The 21,715-nt window shown below is 41.6% G+C and overlaps 1 protein-coding gene across 9 annotated transcripts in view; it reads right to left on the minus strand.

Moving 5' to 3' along the window:
- Positions 1 to 1,848: 1,848 nt before the first annotated feature.
- The window catches only part of SIPA1L2 (signal induced proliferation associated 1 like 2), a 252,931-nt gene continuing 233,064 nt past the window's right edge, over positions 1,849 to 21,715 (minus strand). For 5 of the 9 annotated variants that reach the window (XM_075924747.2, XM_075924746.2, XM_075924753.2 and 2 more), the window contains 4 exons: positions 13,459 to 13,512; positions 12,239 to 12,362; positions 4,820 to 4,901; positions 1,849 to 3,084 (listed from right to left, as the gene is read on the minus strand). In XM_075924747.2, the coding sequence (XP_075780862.2) occupies positions 2,938 to 3,084; positions 4,820 to 4,901; positions 12,239 to 12,362; positions 13,459 to 13,512 (407 nt within the window). In that variant the 3' untranslated portion in view covers positions 1,849 to 2,937. The remainder of the gene's footprint in view (positions 3,085 to 4,819; positions 4,902 to 12,238; positions 12,363 to 13,458; positions 13,513 to 21,715) is intronic. The other 4 variants (XM_075924750.2, XM_075924752.2, XM_075924749.2 and 1 more) reach the window with 2 other exon arrangements.

Consider the following 21,715-nt stretch of genomic DNA (forward strand, 5'->3'; position numbering starts at 1 on the left):
AATTTTGTGGTCTCATTGTGGCTGCTGTTGGGCATTTGTTCACATTACCAGAACAGCCCAGGTTGGCATGGATGATTGATTTCTGTTTGATATTGGAATTCTGTAGAACAGCATTGAGGTGCCAAGAAGATTTTGTTGGTACCCTGGTTTACCAGTGAGTGGTTTAGTCCATCATTTTCCTGAACACTGAGTTCCTCTGAAAAGATCATTTAAAAAGAGTAGAATGAAATAAATACATTGAAATGCACCTGATCTCTACCTCAAATCTAGAATAAGGTTTGTGGTACAATTGATTGGTTACTTGTATCATTAAAAATTTAAGATCAGATTGTGAACCACTTCCCTTTTGGTGGTAAGCAGTTACTCAAGTATATCCATTTACTGTGGCAACACTTGATGGAATGATTACTGGGAGTTACAATGGAAATAAGGGGATTAGTGTCTTCTGGGTCACAATCTTTTAGATTTTTGGGAACAAAATATTCTAGCATTTGAGACCAGGAGGCACAGAGAGACAGACAGAAGAAATCTAGTTGACAAACTTCTTTTGCACAGTTAATTATCTAAGTTATTTCAGCAGCTAAAAAGAGGAATGGGTGTATATATACACATGCTATATTCCAGAAATGCACACATTAACTATTACATAAACTCAGTATTACTCTTCCAGAAAAAGCCTCTTCTTTGAGTTCACTTCAGTTAGCACAGCTTTCCAAAGAGAAGCCTCTCCTGAAGGCACATTTTACTGACAGAAATTGTGAAGGTTGTACGGAGTTTGCAATTTGGCAAGGTCTCCAGCCCAGATGGGTTTACTAATGACTTTTGCAAGGTGTTTAAATCAGATTCTAGTGGAACATGGGACTGCCATGTTTAATTACTCTAAGTTAATGGAGCTTTTTTTGCCAGACGTTTCCCTGTATGCTAGAATCAGAGCCATTGTTGAAGAACTACACGGACCAAGAATGCCATCTCCCCCCACCCCAATCCCCATAACTCAATTCACTAGTAAATTGCAATACTGAAATGTTGGCCAAAGCCTTAATTTTATCTGCTCAAAGATGATTTTTCCTATTGTTCAAACATTTTAGCAGAGACAGATATTTGTTCCACTTTAGAAAACAATTTTGGCCCACACAGTGCAAAGTGGATACAGAATATAATTTGAATCAACTGAGTTTATGTACAGAGAGCTTTTGCACTGGGCTTTAAAACTGATTTTATATATTCACTTAGAAGCCATGTCTTGGGTCTGTGCTTTCAATAATACCACAGTCTCAAACTGCTTTCTTCTTGGCAAACTAACATCAAAGGGGCTCGTTAGCTTCAATTCATTTCATACAATTGCACCTTTCCAGTAGATTTTAAGGATAATACTATATGTGGAATTGCAGCAAAAGACGATGAACATAAAACAGTCTACTCTAAGCTATCATCAGTACGCTTTCATATCTCACAGATGCTAACAGCATAATCAACTCTGATTGCACACAGTAAAGATGGCAAGTTCTCTGGCATTAAGATACATTTTCAAAATACTTGATGCCTTTTGAGTGATTTGTATATATTTTGCCGTGGTATAGTGATAGTTCTTTTAGGTCAATACATATACGTTGCTGGATTGTTTTTGGTCTCTGATCAGGATATCCTGTCTGGTAGAGATCAGATCACACCGAAGACAGCATCAACCATGACCTGATCCTGGGAAATGAATGGGAACTAAAGATGCTTAGATTTTTCTCAGCATCAGATTACAAATAATTAAGATTGCAGAAAAATACATATATGTAGGTGACATTCACAATGGACTGAACAGGAACTTAAACTGTAGGTGTGTTGAATGGTAACAAAAAGAAACATCATTTTTGAGGTTTATATTTTTAATGTTTATTAAAAAAGCAAAATGTATGTTCATCTCAAATGAAACAGTTAAAAATGTTAAAGCACACAAACAAATAGTGTACTAGCAGCATCCAATTGTTAGAATTTTCTAAAATTTTTCAGTACAGTCTCAGCAAGCTAAAACTATTACAGCTTGCAGCCAACTGTCTTCACCATAGTGCAGATAAAACAAAAACTTTATAAAATTAACAACTGCAGGTTAAATAAGCTTAAATAAAGGTGTTAAATACAAGACACTTGATCAAAGCTTCTGTACAAAGATAAATGAATTTGGCATTATACAAGTGATTGGTTGGCTCACACCATACATGATTTTAATAGATAGGCAGTATAACTGTTTTAGCTGAACATCAACTATACAAAATTATCTGAAGTTGGGCTAACCCAGTGAGCCATTTACAAGGCATGTGTATCTTTAGAAAATCAGAACACTGTATATTCAGGCACCATTTGTTCCTGCAAATAAATAATCTCTAATGTATCTGCATCCAAACTAGTGTTAAACACATCAGTGCTAACGTTTTATAAACACAGCTTTGTGACTATTCACTATACCTCCATTCTTATTGCTATGACAATGTGACTGTGGAAATAAACTACTGTACATACAAAAAATAGAGCACCTTTTAAACATTAAGGTATATGTCAGGTTATTCTTTTTATCTTACAATACTGAAGCCCAAACTACTGTAAATTGCTTTAACATCTTCACCAGAGCACCTGAAATACAGGAAATAAAACCCAAAACTTTTCCTCTTCAGGTAACTCTAACCCAGAGCATCTTCTAAAAATGTCTAAAATGACACCAAGAATTTTACATTCATTTTCACACAACAAATGTCTGATATTCTCTTCTTTCTTCAGATGACTACAAAGACAGATCCCACATGGCTCTCAGTCTTGTTCAAATGAATAGAGCTGGACAGAGAATATAGCAGAAACATCTAAAATGGACTGTGAACACAATGAATTTATATTTCACTAATTCAAAGATACAGCTGTTTTCAGGTCAAATAGCATTTTCCAAAGGCCTAGCCATTAGGACTTTTTGTCTATGGTATTGAAAAACCATTCTGTAAATTTTCTTAGTTGAGCAGCTGCTGTCTGAGACTCCTCCTGAAGCCTCATATTATCTTGTCTTAGATGCTGGACTTCAGCTTGGAGAACTGCTTTGTCTTGTTTTTCCTGGTTAATAAAATAGAAGTTGAAGCAAGTGAGCAGCAAGGATGACATTATTTCTGTTACTTATATTTCTAAGTGAGTCACAAAGCTCCCTAATCCACCATGACAACTATTGCACTGTAAGCTGAATCCCAAAATTTTCTGCAATGTTGTACTGAGGAAGATAATATGGCAGGCTAAAAACAAAACAAAATGCAATTTCTGTATGGGAATTCTAGAACCCAGTAACAAAGTTGTGAGCACTAAAGTTATTCTACAATTCAGATTAGACTCATCCCTAAAAATAGGGTCTGAATTTAGAACACTCCCCCAAATATTTAAAGATCAGAAGATTAACAAGTGATACAGAAAAATTCAAGTCAAAAGGATTTGATTCCACAAATACAAAGCTAAAGCAAAAATGTTTGGCTTCAGTCATTTCTCTCTAATGTTTTATTTCCTCAACAAAAGCAGTATGTGGTCTGTTTAACAGATCTGGCAGCCAGGTTTCTGTGTCCAGCTCTATCGCTAACTCCGTTTGATTCCGTTACAAACCATTCTGTGCCTCAGTTTACTCATCTGCAAGTTGAGTACCAGACTCCTAGCATATAGTCTCAGATTGTAAATAGCTGGATTCACTGGAGATGCACCTCATTGTAGGTTGGTCTGGGAATTAGCTTTCACTCCTCGTGTACCTGTCGTCGGCTGCTCAGGACTTAAAGTGCTCCATCTCCTGGATTCAGCCCTCTGGCCAAGTTGCTTTACAGTCCCCCATTCCAGGGTATCAAAGACCCACTGGACAAGTTGTCCAAATTCAGGGCAACACTATTTCCCAAGGGGAAAGTGGGACACTACATGGTGCTAGTCTGGGAGCCCCACACAGGGCTGGTTAGAGCCACTTGTCCAAGTGCCAGATCCTCCTTCCCATATACGCATGGCCCAAACCACTTGCCTGAGCCTTCCTCTCTCCTGCATGGGGGCTGGTCCAAGCTGCTCTCCTCTGACCCATTCCTCTCTATCCCTCCCCTTTAAAAAACAAAACAAACAAAAGTGGGCATTTGTCACACTGATCCAGCTGACAAGAGCAAATGGGACAAATGCTCACTTTTGTTAAACAAAATCAGGACAGCTGGGACAGAGCTTAAAAAAGGGACTATCCTGGCCAAAACTGAACATATGGCTATCCTATCCAAAAGCCGCAAATGAAAAGCTATCTTTCATTTTACCTATAGTGGCTGATACAGCAACGTGGGGCTGCCCACAAGTCTGGGTCCCAGCCCAGAGGAACTATGACTAGCAATGCAATTCTGCTCAGTCTCTGATGCGGTTTCCCTGGGCTCTTTCATAGCCCTAGTCCTTAGTCTACCTCTGCTCCCTGTGGCTACATCATTTCTCTTGGCCTCTTGTCTGTCTCCATAGCTCACTTTCCTTCTGAACTTCCACATTATTCCTGACCAACTCTCTTTCCTTCTAGGGAGTGACTGCATGCCCTTCCCTGAAGTCCCCTCCCTGGCAACACTTCCTGTCTTTATAATCTTATCTCAGCTTCTCCCACAGTGGTTCTTGAAGTTAGGCCTTCTCAGGCACAGCATGTAAGGTTAATTAGCCCCCTTTTGCCCACACTAACCCACTCAGGGTTTATGCGGGGTGAAACCCCATCACACAGATGTGCCACTCTTTAAAACCCTGGGATGAAAGGTACCATACAATTATAATTAAGAGCAATGGAGACATTTAATTCCGATGAAGAGATTTTTACCTTCCGGAGGTCAGTTTGTAGTTGCCGGAGGATCACTTCCAGCTGGTTTACTTTCCCAGTCAGAGTAGATGGCGTGTGCTCCCTACAAAGTAAACATCACTCCAGAATTAGTTCAAAATACTTCCTTCCTTAATGTCAACAAAATATACTTTTATAGGGACACATCACAAAAAACAATTGACCCTGGGCCAACTGGGTACATCAGCTGGAAAAAGCAACAATAGGCTTGCTCAACCATGAACTCACTACTATAAGGTTTGAAATACGTTGCTGCATCTCACACTAATGAAGCAGAAATGAAAAATGACTTGAACAAATAAATGCTTCAGATATTACTCATATATTCACAGTGCAAATGAATGGTTCAACTAAATAATGCAAAGAGTGCATTTGTTAACAAGCTGTTTTCTGATCAGGAACATTAGTAACAAAGCAAGTTGCAACAGCAATGATTATAAACCTACAGGCTCATTTTAGTTCTTTTCTCTAGTTGGCAATTGTGCCATTTCAAGTAAAAAGATAAACAAATGACTTTATAGAGAAACATTTTTTAAAGGTCAAATGCACAACATAGCCACAGGTTAATCAAATGCATGTCTGAGAGAAAATGCAGAGAAGCGCTTTTTTCCCCTATGTATGACAGTGAACACTCTGGGAGACAGTTGCATACACATTCACAGATTAAATTAGATGCAATATGAATTATTTCATCTAGATGAGAGAAGCTGAAGAAATATACAAAGCTGAATCAGCTGCTGCATACAAGTTAGCAAATTGGACAGGTTTGACGACACTAAAAATGGAATGCCTACATGCATTTTTGCTATTCCTGATGCCCACCCGCTGGCTAGAAGAGGCATTGTGAGTTTAAAGTCATTGAGACGTGTACTTTACCATGTAAGTAGATTCATTTGTCTAAAATTGGTTCTAATTGAAATGACAGTCTAATAAGCAAAAAGACTAAAGTTCCTCCCTTCCATTTTTAATTCCACTCCTCAAGTTGAAAAACAAAGCAAACCAAAAATGTTTAAACTACTAACAAATAAATTCTATTGCTGAATCTTCCTGTTTTGGGAATCCACAACTCCCTAGTAGAGAGAATGGAAATGAGGTAATAATCTAGAGCTCCAACCACGAGACTAGGGTAGTCTTGATACTTATTCCGTGTGGATTTAAGAGAGTTACAATCTCTCTGCTTCATCTGTAAGCAGGGGTGAATGGTTTCCTGAATTTGTTCTCTGAAGATACACAGCTGCTGTCTTTGCTTGTACCAAACCACCAGACAGGGAACTCCAGTGATTGTGAAGGCCTATGCCCCTTGTTCCATCCCTGCTGTGCAGACTTACCCAACACCCAGTGATCAGTTCTATCCACATGATGGAACTGATCAAAAATAAATGAAACAAAGTGTGTTTAAAATGAGGGGAGGGATTGGGGAAATACAACAAAGGATTACAGGACTCATCTTTGAAGGAAGATAGAGCAGGGAGTGGTTATCGGTAGACCAGATTCAACCCCATGTTAGGTGCTAATTTCAAACAGAAAAAGGCTACCCTGCAAGCTTTCTAGATGGAAACTGACCGGGACTGGCTGCTGAAGCAGAAATCTCTCTGATGCAATGTAAAGGGGTATTCACTCAAAGGCTACATCTAGATTGCATCCCTCTGTCAAGGGTTACGGGATCTTTCGAGAAAGCCTGCCATTTTCGAAAGAACCGTGTCTAGACTGTGGTTTTACTTTCAAAATGGCGCTTGTTGGAAAGAGCGCCATGACATGATTATGCAAATGAGGCATGGGATATTTAAATCCCCACTTCATTTGCACTTTCGAAGTGCCTCATTTACATCCCTCTGCCAACAGAGGGATGTAATCTAGACGTAGCCAAAGTTGTACATCTGTGAAGGCATAGCCATGAAATGCACAGAGTCATTTAGACAGTACTCTTGGAAACAAGGTGCTCAGTTGTATTTGATCTTAAAGAGGAAACAAAAAGCTTCACAGACTTCAAGAACTTCAGTCATCTCTACACAAATGCCCAGGACTTGTTTTCACGCAGAGTTTGTAGAGTTGTTAGTATGGTCAGGTAGATAGGGTAAAGTGACAGATTTCGCTGAAATTATTTGGAAAGAAGTTAAGAGGTACTCAAGCTTTATATTTTTAAAGCGTGGGCATATAATGGATCAGTAGGGTCTGACATTCTTGGCTAGAAGGAACTGGATTTGTTCTGTAGTGATGAACAAAGCTAACTGGATTTGTGCAGTAGCGAATGTTCTTCGAAATGCGTGTCCTTGTCAGTGCTCCACTTCAGGTGCTGGTTTGTCCTTGCACTGGTGACTGGAGATTTTTGGTACAAGTGCCCTGCTGCTCCGCGCACGCGCAGTAACTCCATCTTGTGTCATGGCTATCCATTGTCTGCATGCGGGACACAGCATCTCCATTCCTTCTCTACCTTGGATATAGCTCCAAAGAGTCTCTAAAGTAGGGGAGGAGGGAGGGTAGTGGAGCACTCACAGGGACACACATTTGAAGAACTATTGATACAAAGTGAGTAACTTTCTTTTCTTCTTCAAGTGATGACCCTGTAGGTGATCCATTTCAGGTGACTAAAGAGCAACATCCAGCTGAGGTGGTGGGGCTTTGGAGCCGCATTCCAGGCATAGTGGATAGCACTGCCTGTCCCACTGATGTAGTCCGGATTGGACCAGATGTTATAGCGTAGTGTCTGGCGAAAGCGTGCTCTGATGACTAGGGTTGTTGCTCTGCAAATGTCTGACACACGTTATTGAGAAATGCCATCAGTGGTGCTACAGCTCTGGTGGAATGAGAGGTGATGGTTGCAGGTGTCTGGTTGTTGTGAATGGTGCTGCAGATGTGGACACAGGAGGAGATACACTTTGATGACAGAGGAAACTGACTGTCTTTTAAATCTTTCTGCAATGGAAACAAAGAGCATTGTGGATTTTCTCTAGGACTTTGTCCTGTTGAGGTAAAAAGCGATGGCTTGTTGAATGTCCAGAGAGTACAAGGAGACTTGGAGTGCATTCTCACTACACAGTTTCAGGAAGAAAGCAGGTAAATTTGTCAGTTCATTTATATGAAAAGAAGTGAGGACTTTCAGGAAGAATTTGGGGTAGGGTCTTAATGTTACCTTGTCCTTACTAAAAATCATGCAAGTGGGGTTGGCCATCAAAACTGCTATTTTGTCCACATGTCTACTTGATGTGATTGCTACAAGAAAGGCTACCTTCATAGACATGTGCAGAAGAGAGCATGTGGCAAGTTGTTCAAAGGAGGTCTCATGGGACTTTTGAGGATAGGATTGAAGTCCTACAAGGGAGTAGGTGGTCTCACTACAGGAAAAATGTTTTGGAGACCAATTAAAAACCTTTTGGTATACACATATCCTGGTTGATGTTAGGGGAAACTTGGGGTATGTCTACACTAGCCCCCTAGTTCGAACTAGGGAGGCTAATGTAGGCATTCAAAGTTTCAAATGAAGCCCGGGATTTAAATATCCTGGGCTTCATTTGCATCTTCCCAGGCGTCACCATTTTAAAAAGTCCCTTAGTCCGAACTCCGTGCCTGCGGCTACACGCGGCACGGAGTAGGTAGTTCGAATTAGGATCTCTAATTCGAACTACCGGTCCACCTCGTACAACTTCGAATGCCTACATTAGCCTCCCTAGTTCGAACTAGGGGGCTAGTGTAGGCATACCCTTGAATACTTCAAACTTGAATACCTCCGCAATAAGGTTTGTCGGAGCCCGAAACCTGTCTAGCAGCAGGAATGCCCTCACACAGGTCAAGTAGAACATCACTCTGATGAATTCTATCCACTAGAATTAACATGACCTTCTTTTGTTGAGCAGTAGTCCCAAGGAGAGGCACATAGTTTGCAGAACTGTGTCATCTTTGGGCTGTCTTTGGGCCATGCAGTTGTTGAGGTATGGATAGAATTTGATTCCCGACACCTGAGGTAAACCACCATCACTGCATTGCACTTGGTAAACAACCTTGGTGTTGTAACCAGATCAAATAGAAGGACTGCAAACTCGTAGTGGGCAGAACCAATCATAAATTGGAGGAAGCATCTGTTACCTGGGAAGATTGCTACGTGAAAGTATGCATCCGTCAGGTTGAGGGTGACATACCAGCACCACAGATTGAGAGAGGGAATAATGGAGGCAAGAGGAAATAGCTTCTTTAAGTACCTATTGTGGTCTTGCAGGTCCAGAATCCTTTGGCCTTTGGGATTAAGAGATACTGGGAACAGAAACCCATTTCCGTATGTGAGCAGAACCACCTCCATCATTCCCAGTCGCAGTAACCCCTGAACTTCCTGAATGAGGAGACTTTTCTGAGATGGGTCCCTGAACAGGAACATGTGTGTGAGTGTGAGTGAGTGTGTGTGTGTGAGAGAGAGAGAGACACACCATGTTGAGGATTTAGCAATCCAATATTATAGTGGTCCATACAGGGAGGGAAAAGGAAAGGTGGCTGGAAAAAAAAATGGAAATTGGATCTGAGGAACAGTTTGGCTGGTCACCCTTGGATGCACTCTTACATGATTTCTTGGCTCCTTGTTTGGAGTGGATTGAACATAGCTGGGGAAAGGGTGAGGGCAGTTGGTGGCTATAGCACTTGATCCTTTTGTGTGGTGGGTCCCACAGGACTGATTCAATTGCCCAAGTTGGCTGCAGTTTGAATGGCTTACATGCTGAGCCTGGGACATAGGGTAACAGGATTTTCAGGGTGGTCTAGGTTGGAAGTGACCTGCTGACCTTGGTGTCATCCTGGGGAACCAGGTAAGAGGACCCCGTGATGGCCTCATTTGGAGTTGAGGAAGAAGATGCCAGTACCACAGGTTCCATGGCACTCACTGGTGGGCAAGCAGGTTGTCGCCCCAAGTTCACCTAAACCTGAAGGGTGGTCTTCTCTGAAGCCTCAAGCACCAGGGGGGTTGGGATGTCAAAGCTACTGGCCTATCCAAAACTCCTGGCACCACGCGGGCAGGCTGGGAGAGCTGGGTGAACCTCCCAGGGGTTCTATGGGCACCATGGCGCCAGTCACTGTGCTTAGGGCCGTAGGGCAGGTTTTGGTGCTGCTATTGTAGCACAGCATCTGGGAGGCTGTGCCACAGTCAGGGGTCTTTGTTTCATGCCAGAGCAATTGGTACCCATTGACCAGGTTCTGCTGGTGTGGTGGCTTTGAACCAAACGGTTCCTGTTGTTGTGCTTAAAGGAGGACTGGTCCAAGTGGGATATGCGTTTTGATTGGAACCTTAGTGACCAACACCACTCGGCAGATCTACATTAGCAATCCCATGATCTACACCTTGTGCTACATGACCAGTACTAGGACATGGAACAAGACCTGGAGATGTCATGGGCTGGTTGTTGGGGAATCTGCCCAAACACAGTGATTCCATTCTCAGAAACGATTGGTGGGCTGGTGGCTGTGGTCCTCTGATTGGTCCCAAGATCGGTCCTGAACTCTTGGCAACACTAAGGATTGGTCCCAGTGTTCCTTATAGAGAGCGTGTGCCACAGTGGGTCTGCCCCAGATTACCAGTGAGCTATGCCTGGAACCCAGCTGCTAGTGCGTAAGATCCGGTGACCGCAGAGGGTTCTGCTGCACCTGCCTCCTGGGCACTGAGGCATGATGGCTCTGGGCGGGTGAGCAGTGGTGGGATACCTCACACAATGGTGAGCAATGTCTCTGATGCAAGGACAAGTGGTTAGGTCCCAAGTTGGGTTTACCTCAAGAGCTGGGTACTACTGGGGCTGGTGCAGGCAGCACTAGGAACATTAGAATCTCCTTGACTAGCCTGGAGAGCTTAGGATGTCGATTGTACCTGCATCTGATGAAGGATGTCTATTACCTGCTTCTGTGTCAGGGCAAGTATGGGGTTGGCTGCATCAACATGAGCTGAGGCCCAGCTTCTTGAATGGGGAGATGTACTGCTCAGTGTGGGTGTTAGCTTGCCTCCTGCCCTGCCCTTCCCCTTTCCCTTGTGGACAGTAGGAGAACATCTCTTAATGGCCTTCTTTGGCTTCTTGGCCAGGGCCGTAGGAAGAAATTGGTGCTGGCAGGACACTGTTCACCAACACCATGGTGCCAAGTTGGATCTCTGCACTGGGGTTCCATCAGGTGCGCTTGAAGCTGAATATCATGCTCCTTCATAACCCTAGGTCTGAAGGAGATGCAGACATGACATGTGTCAGATATGTGCCCTTCACCCAAGCACCTAAGACAACTACTGTGAGTACTGCTGACAGGCACAGGCTTTTGCAGTGATCATAGGGCTTAAAGCCTGGGGACCAGAGCATGCCCAGTCCCCTAGCTAAGTTCTGGGTGGGACTAAAGCAGTGGTTCTCAAGCTTTTTGGCCCATAGCCCACCCTGCACAGTGCAGACCTTTCTGCAGACAACCAGCCAACCACCCATGACGACAAAATGTGTGGAGGAGGGGTTGTGAGTGTTAGGTCTGGGTGGGAGGTTGGGTGCAGGAGCGGGCTGAGGGTGGGGATGGTCTGGGTGGGAGGGAAATAGGAGTAGGAGGTCTGGGCATGGAGGGCATGGGAGGCACTTACCTAGCTCCGTGTTGCTCACTCCTCCCAGGGACCAGGACCCCCTGTCTCCATTGGCCATGATTCCAGCCAATGGGAGCAGCAGGGAAGGCCTTCAGGTGAGTGGTTTCCTGTGCTGCCATTCCCCCATCCGGGGGAAGGGGGAGCAGCAGTGCACGGAGCCTCCTGCACCCTTTACAGTGGGAAGGTAGTGCTGGCGCTCCAACCTTGTGGGCGGATGTGATGCTGGAGTGTCAATGCAGGCTCCCTGCTGCAGGGAGAGAGGCAATCCACTGCAGCTCACCTGCAAGATGGTCGTGGACCACTAGTGGTTCATGGACCACACTTTGAGAGCCACTGGACTAAAGGAACTCTCAACTATTGCTAAGGTAACTAACTCAAATACTAACTATGTACACTAAATTACAGGTTCTACTAGTTCATAAGACTGAAGATTGAACAACACTAGTAAGAGCAGTGCACGTTCTGCGTGCCAACCATCATTGGCAGCACAAAAAAAAAAACTTAGTGGGGAGAGCTGGCAGCACCCCTTATAAAGTGCCATTTGGGTGCCACTCTAGAGGGTGACAAAGTTGATCCCCTATTGATATTGCTGGGGGGGGAACCTTCTGGTACTGTGAATGTGGCAAGCACACATACCTAATATGAAATGGACACGAGCAAGCACTCAAAAGACTTTTTTTTTTTTCTTGTCATGGAAAAGTAAAAAAGTTAGGCTTTGGTAAGTAAATCACATAGGAAAAGGAAGTTATGAGCCTAGGATATATTCTGTATTCTGAGTAAGTATTTGTCATCTGCTTCATAATAAAAAAGCTCTAAATCTTACATACCCAGTAGCATCAATGAAATCTTTTCCATTTGTTGGACCTTCATCCAAAGATAATTCTTGAGCACCCTCCAAACCTGCAGCTTGCTGCATATCATTTAGGGTGCAAAAAGATGCCACTCTCTGATCTGTAAAGGGAAAACCAAAGCTAAGGTAAAGATGATTTCATATAAAAAAAATCAGAGGCCAATGTACAATTAATTATTTGGACCTGGTTAGAACCTGAGAAATAGAGTTCTTTATTGCAGCTTTGAGGACAATCAGCAGATTTGTTCCAGTTACTTGCTCTTTCCAACATCTGTACAAACATCTGGTTTGCAAGTATCAGCAGAGTGATAGATTTGTTTTGACTAGTTAATGCTAATTTGAATAGTAAATTGGTCTTGCTGAAATCCACATATGACTTGTGAAACAGGGGCCATGACCAGTGGCAATACTAATTCATGGATAATGTTTGCATTTTGCATAGAGCTAAAGGATCAAATTCCACAGAAATCTGCACTTCTCCATTTTTATTATTCTGATATCTCAAGCACATTGCATAAAATGCTGGTTATCTATATACTTGAAAAGCAACGAATAAGTGCTACTGTTCACTTATTTTGTCATATTTAAGTACAAAACGTAGCTTTTCTTTGGTGAAAGCATTTTCAAGTACCAATAATACTAGACTAAGGCCATCAATAGAGCCCTGCATGGATAAAGAAAAATATGTATCCACATCTGTATCTGCAAAAATGACTTGAAGATAACCACATTGGCATCTGCGGATGTGGATACCTGCAGATATAAAGTGGATAGTTGTGGATTTGCTGGGCTCTAGCCATCAGCATACTTGTCCAATGTGCTTTGAACTTAGCCTGTCTTCCAACGACCAATATCATTATCAGTGGACATTCAGAGTAACTGCCAAAATATACCACACATCATTTATGAAAAATATGCCATGCAGACCATCACTGCACAGAATAAGAGTGAATGATTCATTATGATTTAAATTGTTTGCCATGGAAAATACATATTCCGTGGAGATTGATTTAACTGATTTCCATACATATTCCATGCCTGCAGCTTTCTATTGACTCTGGCCATGACATGCCTTTCCCTCGCCCCCACTTCCCCCGCAGGCGCAAAGCTTGCATTACCATGCAAACGTGCAAACACTTGAAACAGAAAGGAAGATTTACTAAAGATAAAAGCCAACAATCAATCCCAGACCATCACCTAGAAACGATGTATGATGACAGACCGGCCCAAGATCTTCATCAGAGTCAAAACCTGGAATAAGATTTAGAATGTTCCTATAAACAAGAGAGTACATCCAACTATCTCTCTGCTAAAGCAACCATGATCTTTATGTAAGATTCACATTATGGAATACTGTCAATGCAGCTCAGACTGCCTCCTTTTGTGAGAAGCCCTTAAGCCTTTCAAAACCAATTTTTATGTAATGCCAACCAACATGGTTGAAATTACACATTTCATGCTCAGTGGCCCTAACATAATACACAGTATTATGATACATAGAATGGAGATGTGCATACCAGAAACATTAACTAGTAAATATGTGGCAAATTGTTTTAAAAACGATTTTTTAGTGATTTTTTTAAACAGTGCTACCAAGATTATATAAAGAAACCATGGAGAAATCACAGCAATTAGCAGTTTTTGTGAAGGCATTTCTGTGACCTCAAAAAGTGTTCATTTTTGTAAAGATTGTCAAGTCATTTCCAGCTATACTACTACTTTGAAGGAAATTTGCACCTTTAAATCCAACTTCAAGACTAATTTATATAGCAGTAGTTCCCCAAAGTTTCATCCTTATTTGCAATTTGTCACATCTCCGCAGTTTTTAGGTCACAAGTTTTCCACACACCTCTAACGTGAGAAGAGAGAAGGATTTCACACACAATTGCTATCAGTGACACAACTCACCCTACAGAAGCAATATAGCTTAATTAAATTAAGCAGCAGGGAAAGGTTAAACTTCGTTTTCTTGCTCAAATTAGGTGCCAGAGGAAAAGCTGTGCAAACAATTATGTTCACAAAAGAAATGGGGCAGAAGTAAATTTCAAGTACATGTCTTATTGCCCATTTCACTTGTTCTTTTCTTTCCTTGCCTAAACTTTGATTACAGAAATAAGGTGGGTCTAGGAAATGCCTTTCAAGCTTACACAGAGCCCTTGGTCATGTCTTGGATTGACATTTGATGGAGAGGAACAGCAAAGCAGTGGCAAAACTTATACTGCTTCCAGCTTTCCTACCCGATAAGTTAATTAATGGTCAGTAATGTACACGGGTATTTTGGGTCATTTGAGAATGCTATTTCTATATAATTTACCCTGTGTTTTTCTTCACTCTACTGAGAAGGCGTTTCTAAGAAGGATGGTTGCTTGTCTGGTCTACGGATGTTAAGTTAAAAAAATATTATAGTTCTTTGCCCGGCAGGAGTAAATCACCACCTTCCCCTGGGTTAGGGGGTATACACAAGATGTTTGTGTATACAAAGTATACAAAGGATGTTTTCCAACCCTGGCTCTTCTTTGAACCCTATTCAATTTATTAACATCCTTTGTGAATATAGCTGAAATTTTTACTTTTAAAATTGTATTACTTTAAATATGCAGAGACCAACTTGTCCATTTATAGCTTTTTAGTCTCTGCAAAATTTCTATTAAATTCAAATATTTTAGGTGTTCAGCTTGGAGTGCTTATTACTGGTGACTTCTGCTAGTTTCTCTGTATGCTCTAAACCAGTGGTTTTCAATGTATGTACGCTGCGTATGTGGCCCACGATGGGCTTCCTGATCTGTGGGGACTGGGTGGCAGGACAGCAGCAGCCACCCTGATGCTGGATCCTCGCTACACAGGGCTGGCCAGCAACTCCATGGCTGCCCGGACTGCCGTCCCCCATGGCTACCACAAGCCCTGCATCCCATGGGGGCCTTGTGCTGGCCTCCAGTGGCCCTGAGCCCCCAGATCCTTGCTGTGGGGGTGGAGGTCACAGGGTCAGAAGGCTGCCTTGCATGCTGGGCACCTGACCTTTGGGGCCAACAGGCAGCCTCATACCTGACACCTTACATGGCCAGCTCAACCCCAATCTTGGACTCCTGCCATGCCAGGCAGGCTGGCAGCCCTGACACCTCTGGGCTTGGCTACAGTGTAGCTGGGTCACTAGCCTTTAATGCACAGCTGAGTTCAGCAATAGCTGTGTGCTGCTTGAGTCATGTGCAGCCGACAGGTTGAGAACCACTGCTCTAAACAAACTTCATTACATTAAATTATTTGTGAAACATGAAATAGTAATCCACCATTCCATCAGTTGGGCAGCAATGTTAGCAGGGGCGGCCCATGGATGTAGGCAACGTCGGTAGTTGCCTAGAGTGCCGCAATTAGCAGGGCGCCTAATGATGAGGTAAGGCCACTGAGAGCTATTGAGGCGAGGGAGCCGATCGCGAATTCTGCCTAGGGCGCCAGTTGCTGGCAGCTCTCCTCAAGCCGCTTCTGGGTGTTAGAAACCATTACTGCAAAAATAACAAACTCATTTATGCTACTCATTTAGAGTCAAAGTTTACTCCCGCACTAACAAAGTTATTACCACAACAAACATAGGTAATAGCTAGCAAGTCACCACAAGTTCTCTCATTTTATCTACTCAGAACAGTGCGCAACACAGTTCTGTCTAAAGAAATAAGGCAGTAGATTATTGCAAAAGATGTTATTCAGTCGCATGTGTAATATTTCTAGTAATTATGTCTAGTTCACTGAATATCTGTAAGAGCTTTCTCATGTGTTAAGAGTAATTTCACCAGTTTAACAGGGTAGTTTTTAAGAGGTGAACTTACTTCAATTTGGGCTCTGAAGGGCAGAATGTGACTAAAAGGTTTTGTTCTTTACTATGCCTAAAAGAATTGTACTCAAAATATAAAGTTTGAACTCCTTGGGGACAAGTCCCCATTCACTGGCACCCATGGAAGATAAAATACCTCCATGGATACCAATAGAGTTAAATTGACATGAGAGAAGATTCTAGTTATTTGTGTTTGATTCCAACACTTCATATATGGGTTCTGCTACCAAAACCTGCAAGGACAACTATTATCAACATGAATTGAAGGTCTATGTGCATACCAAATCCTCTTCAATTACACATTTTCTTTTTCTAATTTTGGTTTGGAATGTCATTTTCTACCCAGACAAAGCTAATGACTTGAAAAGACAGAGAGATATTTTCATCAACATTTTAAGCAAAAATTGCCCATCGCAGAGGTAGACAAAAATGAGAAGACTGCGCCAAAATGTGCAACACCTACAACTCAGTAGATGTTAACAGCACTGCATAGTTGTAAACTAGCAGAATTTGGAACAGAGCTGCATTTGTTCAGCAGTGTCCAAGATGGCAAAAAAATCCAAACAATTTAAATTAGGTAACATACAGCATCACTGGAGAAGGCTAAAAATAAAATGGTGCATTAAGTGGCCCTCATTACTAATGTTTCATCTCAAGGACAAATTCCATACAAAGACCTGCACACAAGTTTCCATGGAAGTCACCAGAAATTACACATGCATATCAGATGACAAAACTTTTCCTAAATGCTTCTGAACTTGATTTTTCTAAATACTTGAACAAGCTAATTGGTGATATACTTATCTTTTATGCTGAACACTTTTCTTTCCTTCACTCACATTATGTTTAGCATAACTTTTATTAAACTTTGAAGATTTAACATGGAGATGTTAAAACAACATAAGTGATAGTAGGACAGATGGTGCCACAAAGATAAAATGGCATTAAGAAATGCTGCATTTTAGTTGGCGTAAGAAGTTTAGAACCACGAAAATACTAGATTCTCGCTCATATATATATAAATAAAATCATAAGCAATATGTAAAGAAGCTCTTAGCCAGGTTGTTTAAGACCCAAAATACTATTTAAAAAAAGCTAAAGCCCATTTTTAAACTAAAACTTCCATTTGACAGCAACATAAATACTACTGGATCTGTGAATAATAGTTAATGTTTATGTTTACATGTCAACCCAATTTTCTAGAATGAAAAGCAGTTGTGGGAATCTTGCAGTTGTGTTTTTTCCTTCACTCTATTCTTCAGTTATTTGATTTTCCAGTTATTTGAATTTCCAGAGTTACCATCTCTTTTAATACAAGTACTCAAAAGTACATTGCTCTGCCCAAATTCAAAACTATGAGGATTTCAGGGAAGTGTAATAAAATAATGAAAGTAATATAAACAACATTTTCTAAAGGTTCTCTCTTTTCCTGCTTATTCTCTTAATTTCTGTATCCCCTTTTATCTCCATTCAATCTATTTCAATGCATTTTTTCTTTTCAGTTTTGTTTGCTTTCTTTTCATTCTATCCTCTTTATTTTCTTTAGTAACACCAAATTCTCTGTTCAGTGCCTTTCTCTCCTTTCCCACTTTGCATTATCTCTTTATCCCTTCTCCTCTTATCTTGTTCTCAGTCCCCTTATCTCTCTGTGGTCTCATCTGTCAGTTTGCTTTCAGTTGTATTCCATTAGCTCTTCAAGTTTCTTCCTGTATTATGCTGCCAGAATACATTCTTGTACAGTGTAAAGGTTGCGTTGCCATAAATTTGCAATGTGACTAATGCGAACAAGTGGCGAAACCACAAGTGAGCTAATTATAGGCACTGCAATCTATAAACAATGGTCTACACGTCACAGTAAGACAGTTAAGTATTGAGGAAACAGATTAAAATTGTAAAAGTGGCTTAGGGAAGAACACAAAGAGAATCAATGTTTGAGCTGAGCTGTGCTGAACTGAACCGAACCAAGACTAGAAGGCTGGAATCCTTTTGGCCCTAGACACATGCTTAACTCATGTTGCCTCCCATTACTGAATACTGCAGACACCATGCTGACTTCCCTGGAAAGGAGTGCAAAACTGCTCGTAGCCAATAGGCAGACAGGAGGGAGCCTTGGGTGGTTCTAACAGTATCACTGCAGCCAGTTGGCCCACTATGGGCAACTATGTAGGAACGGTCAACTGTCAACACCAGAAAAATGTCAGGGAAATACTAGTGGTACACTTTCTAGAAACTGGCTTCCATTTTCAAGACTGTCTGCATCAAAAAGTGCAGACACTTTTTTTTTTTTTTTTAAGATAACTAAGTTTTGCTTTGATATTTAAAATGGCCCCAAAAGTAAGCCCCCAAAGCCATCTCTTAAGAGAAAATTGGACAAGCTTAAGTTACAGGAACAAAAGGAAGTTGCCCAGACTCCCTCTTATCAAGATCCTACTTAGTGTAAGACTTCATCATCCAACTGTGCATAACGTTCTTGTCCAACAAAAGGTGGCAGAAGTAGGATCCTCAAAAAGTGACTAATGGAGGAGACCAGCAGCATTAATGAAAGAATATCTAATGACAAGTTAACCAGTGGGGGGAGGGAGAACAGAGAAGAGCTATTCTTTATAAATCCTGCAGACACAAATTGATACCTGGAAAAGTGGATATCCACCCATATAAAACTGTATCCGCGGAACTGATGCTCTGTGTCAGGAACCGCTGCAGTGAAAGAAGCAGAACTAGGGCTGCTGCTCCTAGGAGCAATCGCCCTGTGCTGACAGTGACTCTGTTGTGGTGGTACCATCCCCAGCTCTGCTCCTGTCCCTTCCACACAGCTGTGTGTGTCTCCTATTCATGGGCATGCTGATGAGCCTGCTGCCTTTCCCAGTGTGTGGCATTGTGATGGCAAAAAAAAAATTATGTCGACATATCAATTCTTAATCACCCCACTCCCAGGCTTAAAGTCAGTAATCTGTTCCGTATTGTTCCAGCTTGGAAGAGAAATGGATTTAACACATATAATAATGAAAGTAATAATTTAAAAAATGTATTTATGAATAAGTATACATTTTATGGGTTATCAATAGGTAGACTAAAAAACCCAAGAAAGAATTGATCTTTAAACCACGGAAAACTAAAATAAAGTTCCCATCTCAATGACTGCATATTTGTTAGAAAACTTAGATCAGAACTGGAAACTAATCTAACTTTAAATCATCAGCAGTAAACAGCCCCTTTAACAATGACAATCTTTGTTAACTGAATCACCTTTCTTTACAGAGAGACTTCTATCTCAAAAGTTTGATCACATTCTCATCCATGGAAATAGAAAGGACTCAGAGGCTTTCATCCCCACACAGTAGAGGAAAGGATTGTGGCATCTCAACTTCCATGCTGGTTCACACCTTTTCCCTTTAAAATATTCTTAAAGAAGAATGCTGAAGTAGTAATTCAGCTTCGTTTCCAAACTTCTAGAAATGTTTCAAACATCATGAACCCTGCATAGCAGAAGTCAACTGACTTTTTAACAATCAATTTGTATAATATCTGGAATCATCATTCTCTATTATATTTATAGCATCCAGAACACTAGCTCCCAATTACTCTTAATACCACGTCTTGGAGTGATTCCTCAATTACAAAGGATGACTTCAAGCTACACAGGAAAACAGTATCTGCTTCCTCTAATTGAAACAACTATTTTAAGAACACATTTTTTGTTATACTGGACTGCCTCTCAATGAACTTTTCATGATATATTAGTTGTGCTTATTTTGCTTTGGTCTTTTTGGTGATGAGACAGAGGATGCAGAAAGTTGACCAAATATTTTTAAAAGCCCATTTCCACGCAAGAGAGCCACATCATAGCATAAAATAGAAAAAAATACATAGAATTGTTTTATAAGTTATACAGCATATGCATAGATTTCTCCAGCTTCTTCATGAATGTACCCACTAACAGAAAAGGCTCCCTACTACTCACACACTGAAACACTTACTATTGCATTCTTTATGGGAAACTGCATTACAGCTCACATTTACACAAATAATTCACACAACAATCAATGAAACAGTCTCTATTTTGTAGACTATCTTCTCCCTCTTCAAACTATGAAGTCTGAAAAAGTACCATAGCACAAAATGAATAAGTGAAAATATCTGAAACATACATACTAAAAATAAGTCAGTCAATAGGTTTTCCTATTTGAACAGAACACAATTGAGAATAAGCATTAAATACAGGTTGAACCTCTAAAATCCGGGACTCTCTGGTCTGGTAACATTCGTGGTCCTGACCACAAATATTGCTAAACCAGACAGCCCTAGCTGGCCAGGTTCAGAAGTTCAGCCTGGTCTGGCCTGGCTGGCGCAGTGATGAGCACAGTCCTGGCTAGGGCTGACAGCAAAGAGCACAGCCCCAGCCGGGGCTGGAGGCAGTAGGGTCAGTGGCCAGGAATACAGCCCTGCTTGGGGCTGGCACAGTGAGAAACACAGCCTCAGTTGTGGCTGGTGCAGTGGGCGGGAGGGGGCACAGCCTCAGTCAGGGCTGGTGGTGGGAAGTGCAGCCCCAGGCAGGGTTGGGGGCAGCATGCTCGATAGCCAGGAGTGCAGTCCAGGCCAGGGCTGGAGTCAGTGGGGCTGGCAGCAGGGTGTACAACCCGGACTGGCACCGTGGTGACCGCAATGCCTCAGCTGGGACTAGAGGCGGTGGGGCCAGCCCCTGTCTGGGGCTGGCACAATGGGCGACATAGCCCCAGTCAGGGATGGCACGGTGTGGGGCTGGAGGCAGCAACAGGTGGCAGGGAGCATGGCCCCAGCCTTAACCTCCTCTTGTCAGGCAAACTCCATGGTTCGAGACCACTTATGTCCCGACAGTGCTGGATATGGGAGGTTCGACCTGTAGAAGAATCTTGAAGTTGCTGCTCAAATTGATTAATTGCAGAATAAAGCAATGTGCCATTATTCTGGGCTGAGGGTTTAAGCAGACTAGAAAAAGGAAAACAAAATTTTCTAAAAGACTTCAAAATATTTGAATTTTAGAAAATATGACTACAGAACTGATAAAAGTTGAACAAAATCTTTATGCAGCAGTAAAAAATGTTTTAGTGTGAACACAATTACACCACTTCACGTCATCTTTGTATTGATAAATCTCTATCTTCCAGTTGATGCATAAGAATATTGATAAATATACACACATGTATCTCCTGAGGCAACTAAGTACACAAAAACAATGGGACTCTTTTTTCAGAATCGCTTTACGTTTAATAGTTCCTACTAGTTAGGGGGAAAATTTATCTCAAAAGGTCTGAACAGAGATGAAGAAACTCCAAGTTAATCAGGATAGAAAGGAAGATAGTATTTTAGACTGCTGATCATCATTATGACATTTTCTATGCTAATGTATTCAAAATAGTAGTCCAATAGTTCTAAATATCTTTTACTAAGAAGTAAAATAATAAAATCTTTGTACTTTAGATTGTTGAAATTTAGCACAGTACAGAGAAAGACCTGACCAAACCACACATTAAAACAAAACCTTTAAATATGCATACCTACTATTCTGTTTACTTTTAAACTAAGTGTGGATAGGTTTGATATCAAAGAGGTGAGTATGTCCTTCTCTCCAGATTAAGTTAGAATTACAGTCCC

The sequence above is a fragment of the Pelodiscus sinensis genome, chromosome 3 (genome assembly GCF_052426305.1).
Source record: "Pelodiscus sinensis isolate ZL-2025 chromosome 3, ASM5242630v1, whole genome shotgun sequence".
Classification (NCBI taxonomy): domain Eukaryota; kingdom Metazoa; phylum Chordata; order Testudines; family Trionychidae; genus Pelodiscus; species Pelodiscus sinensis.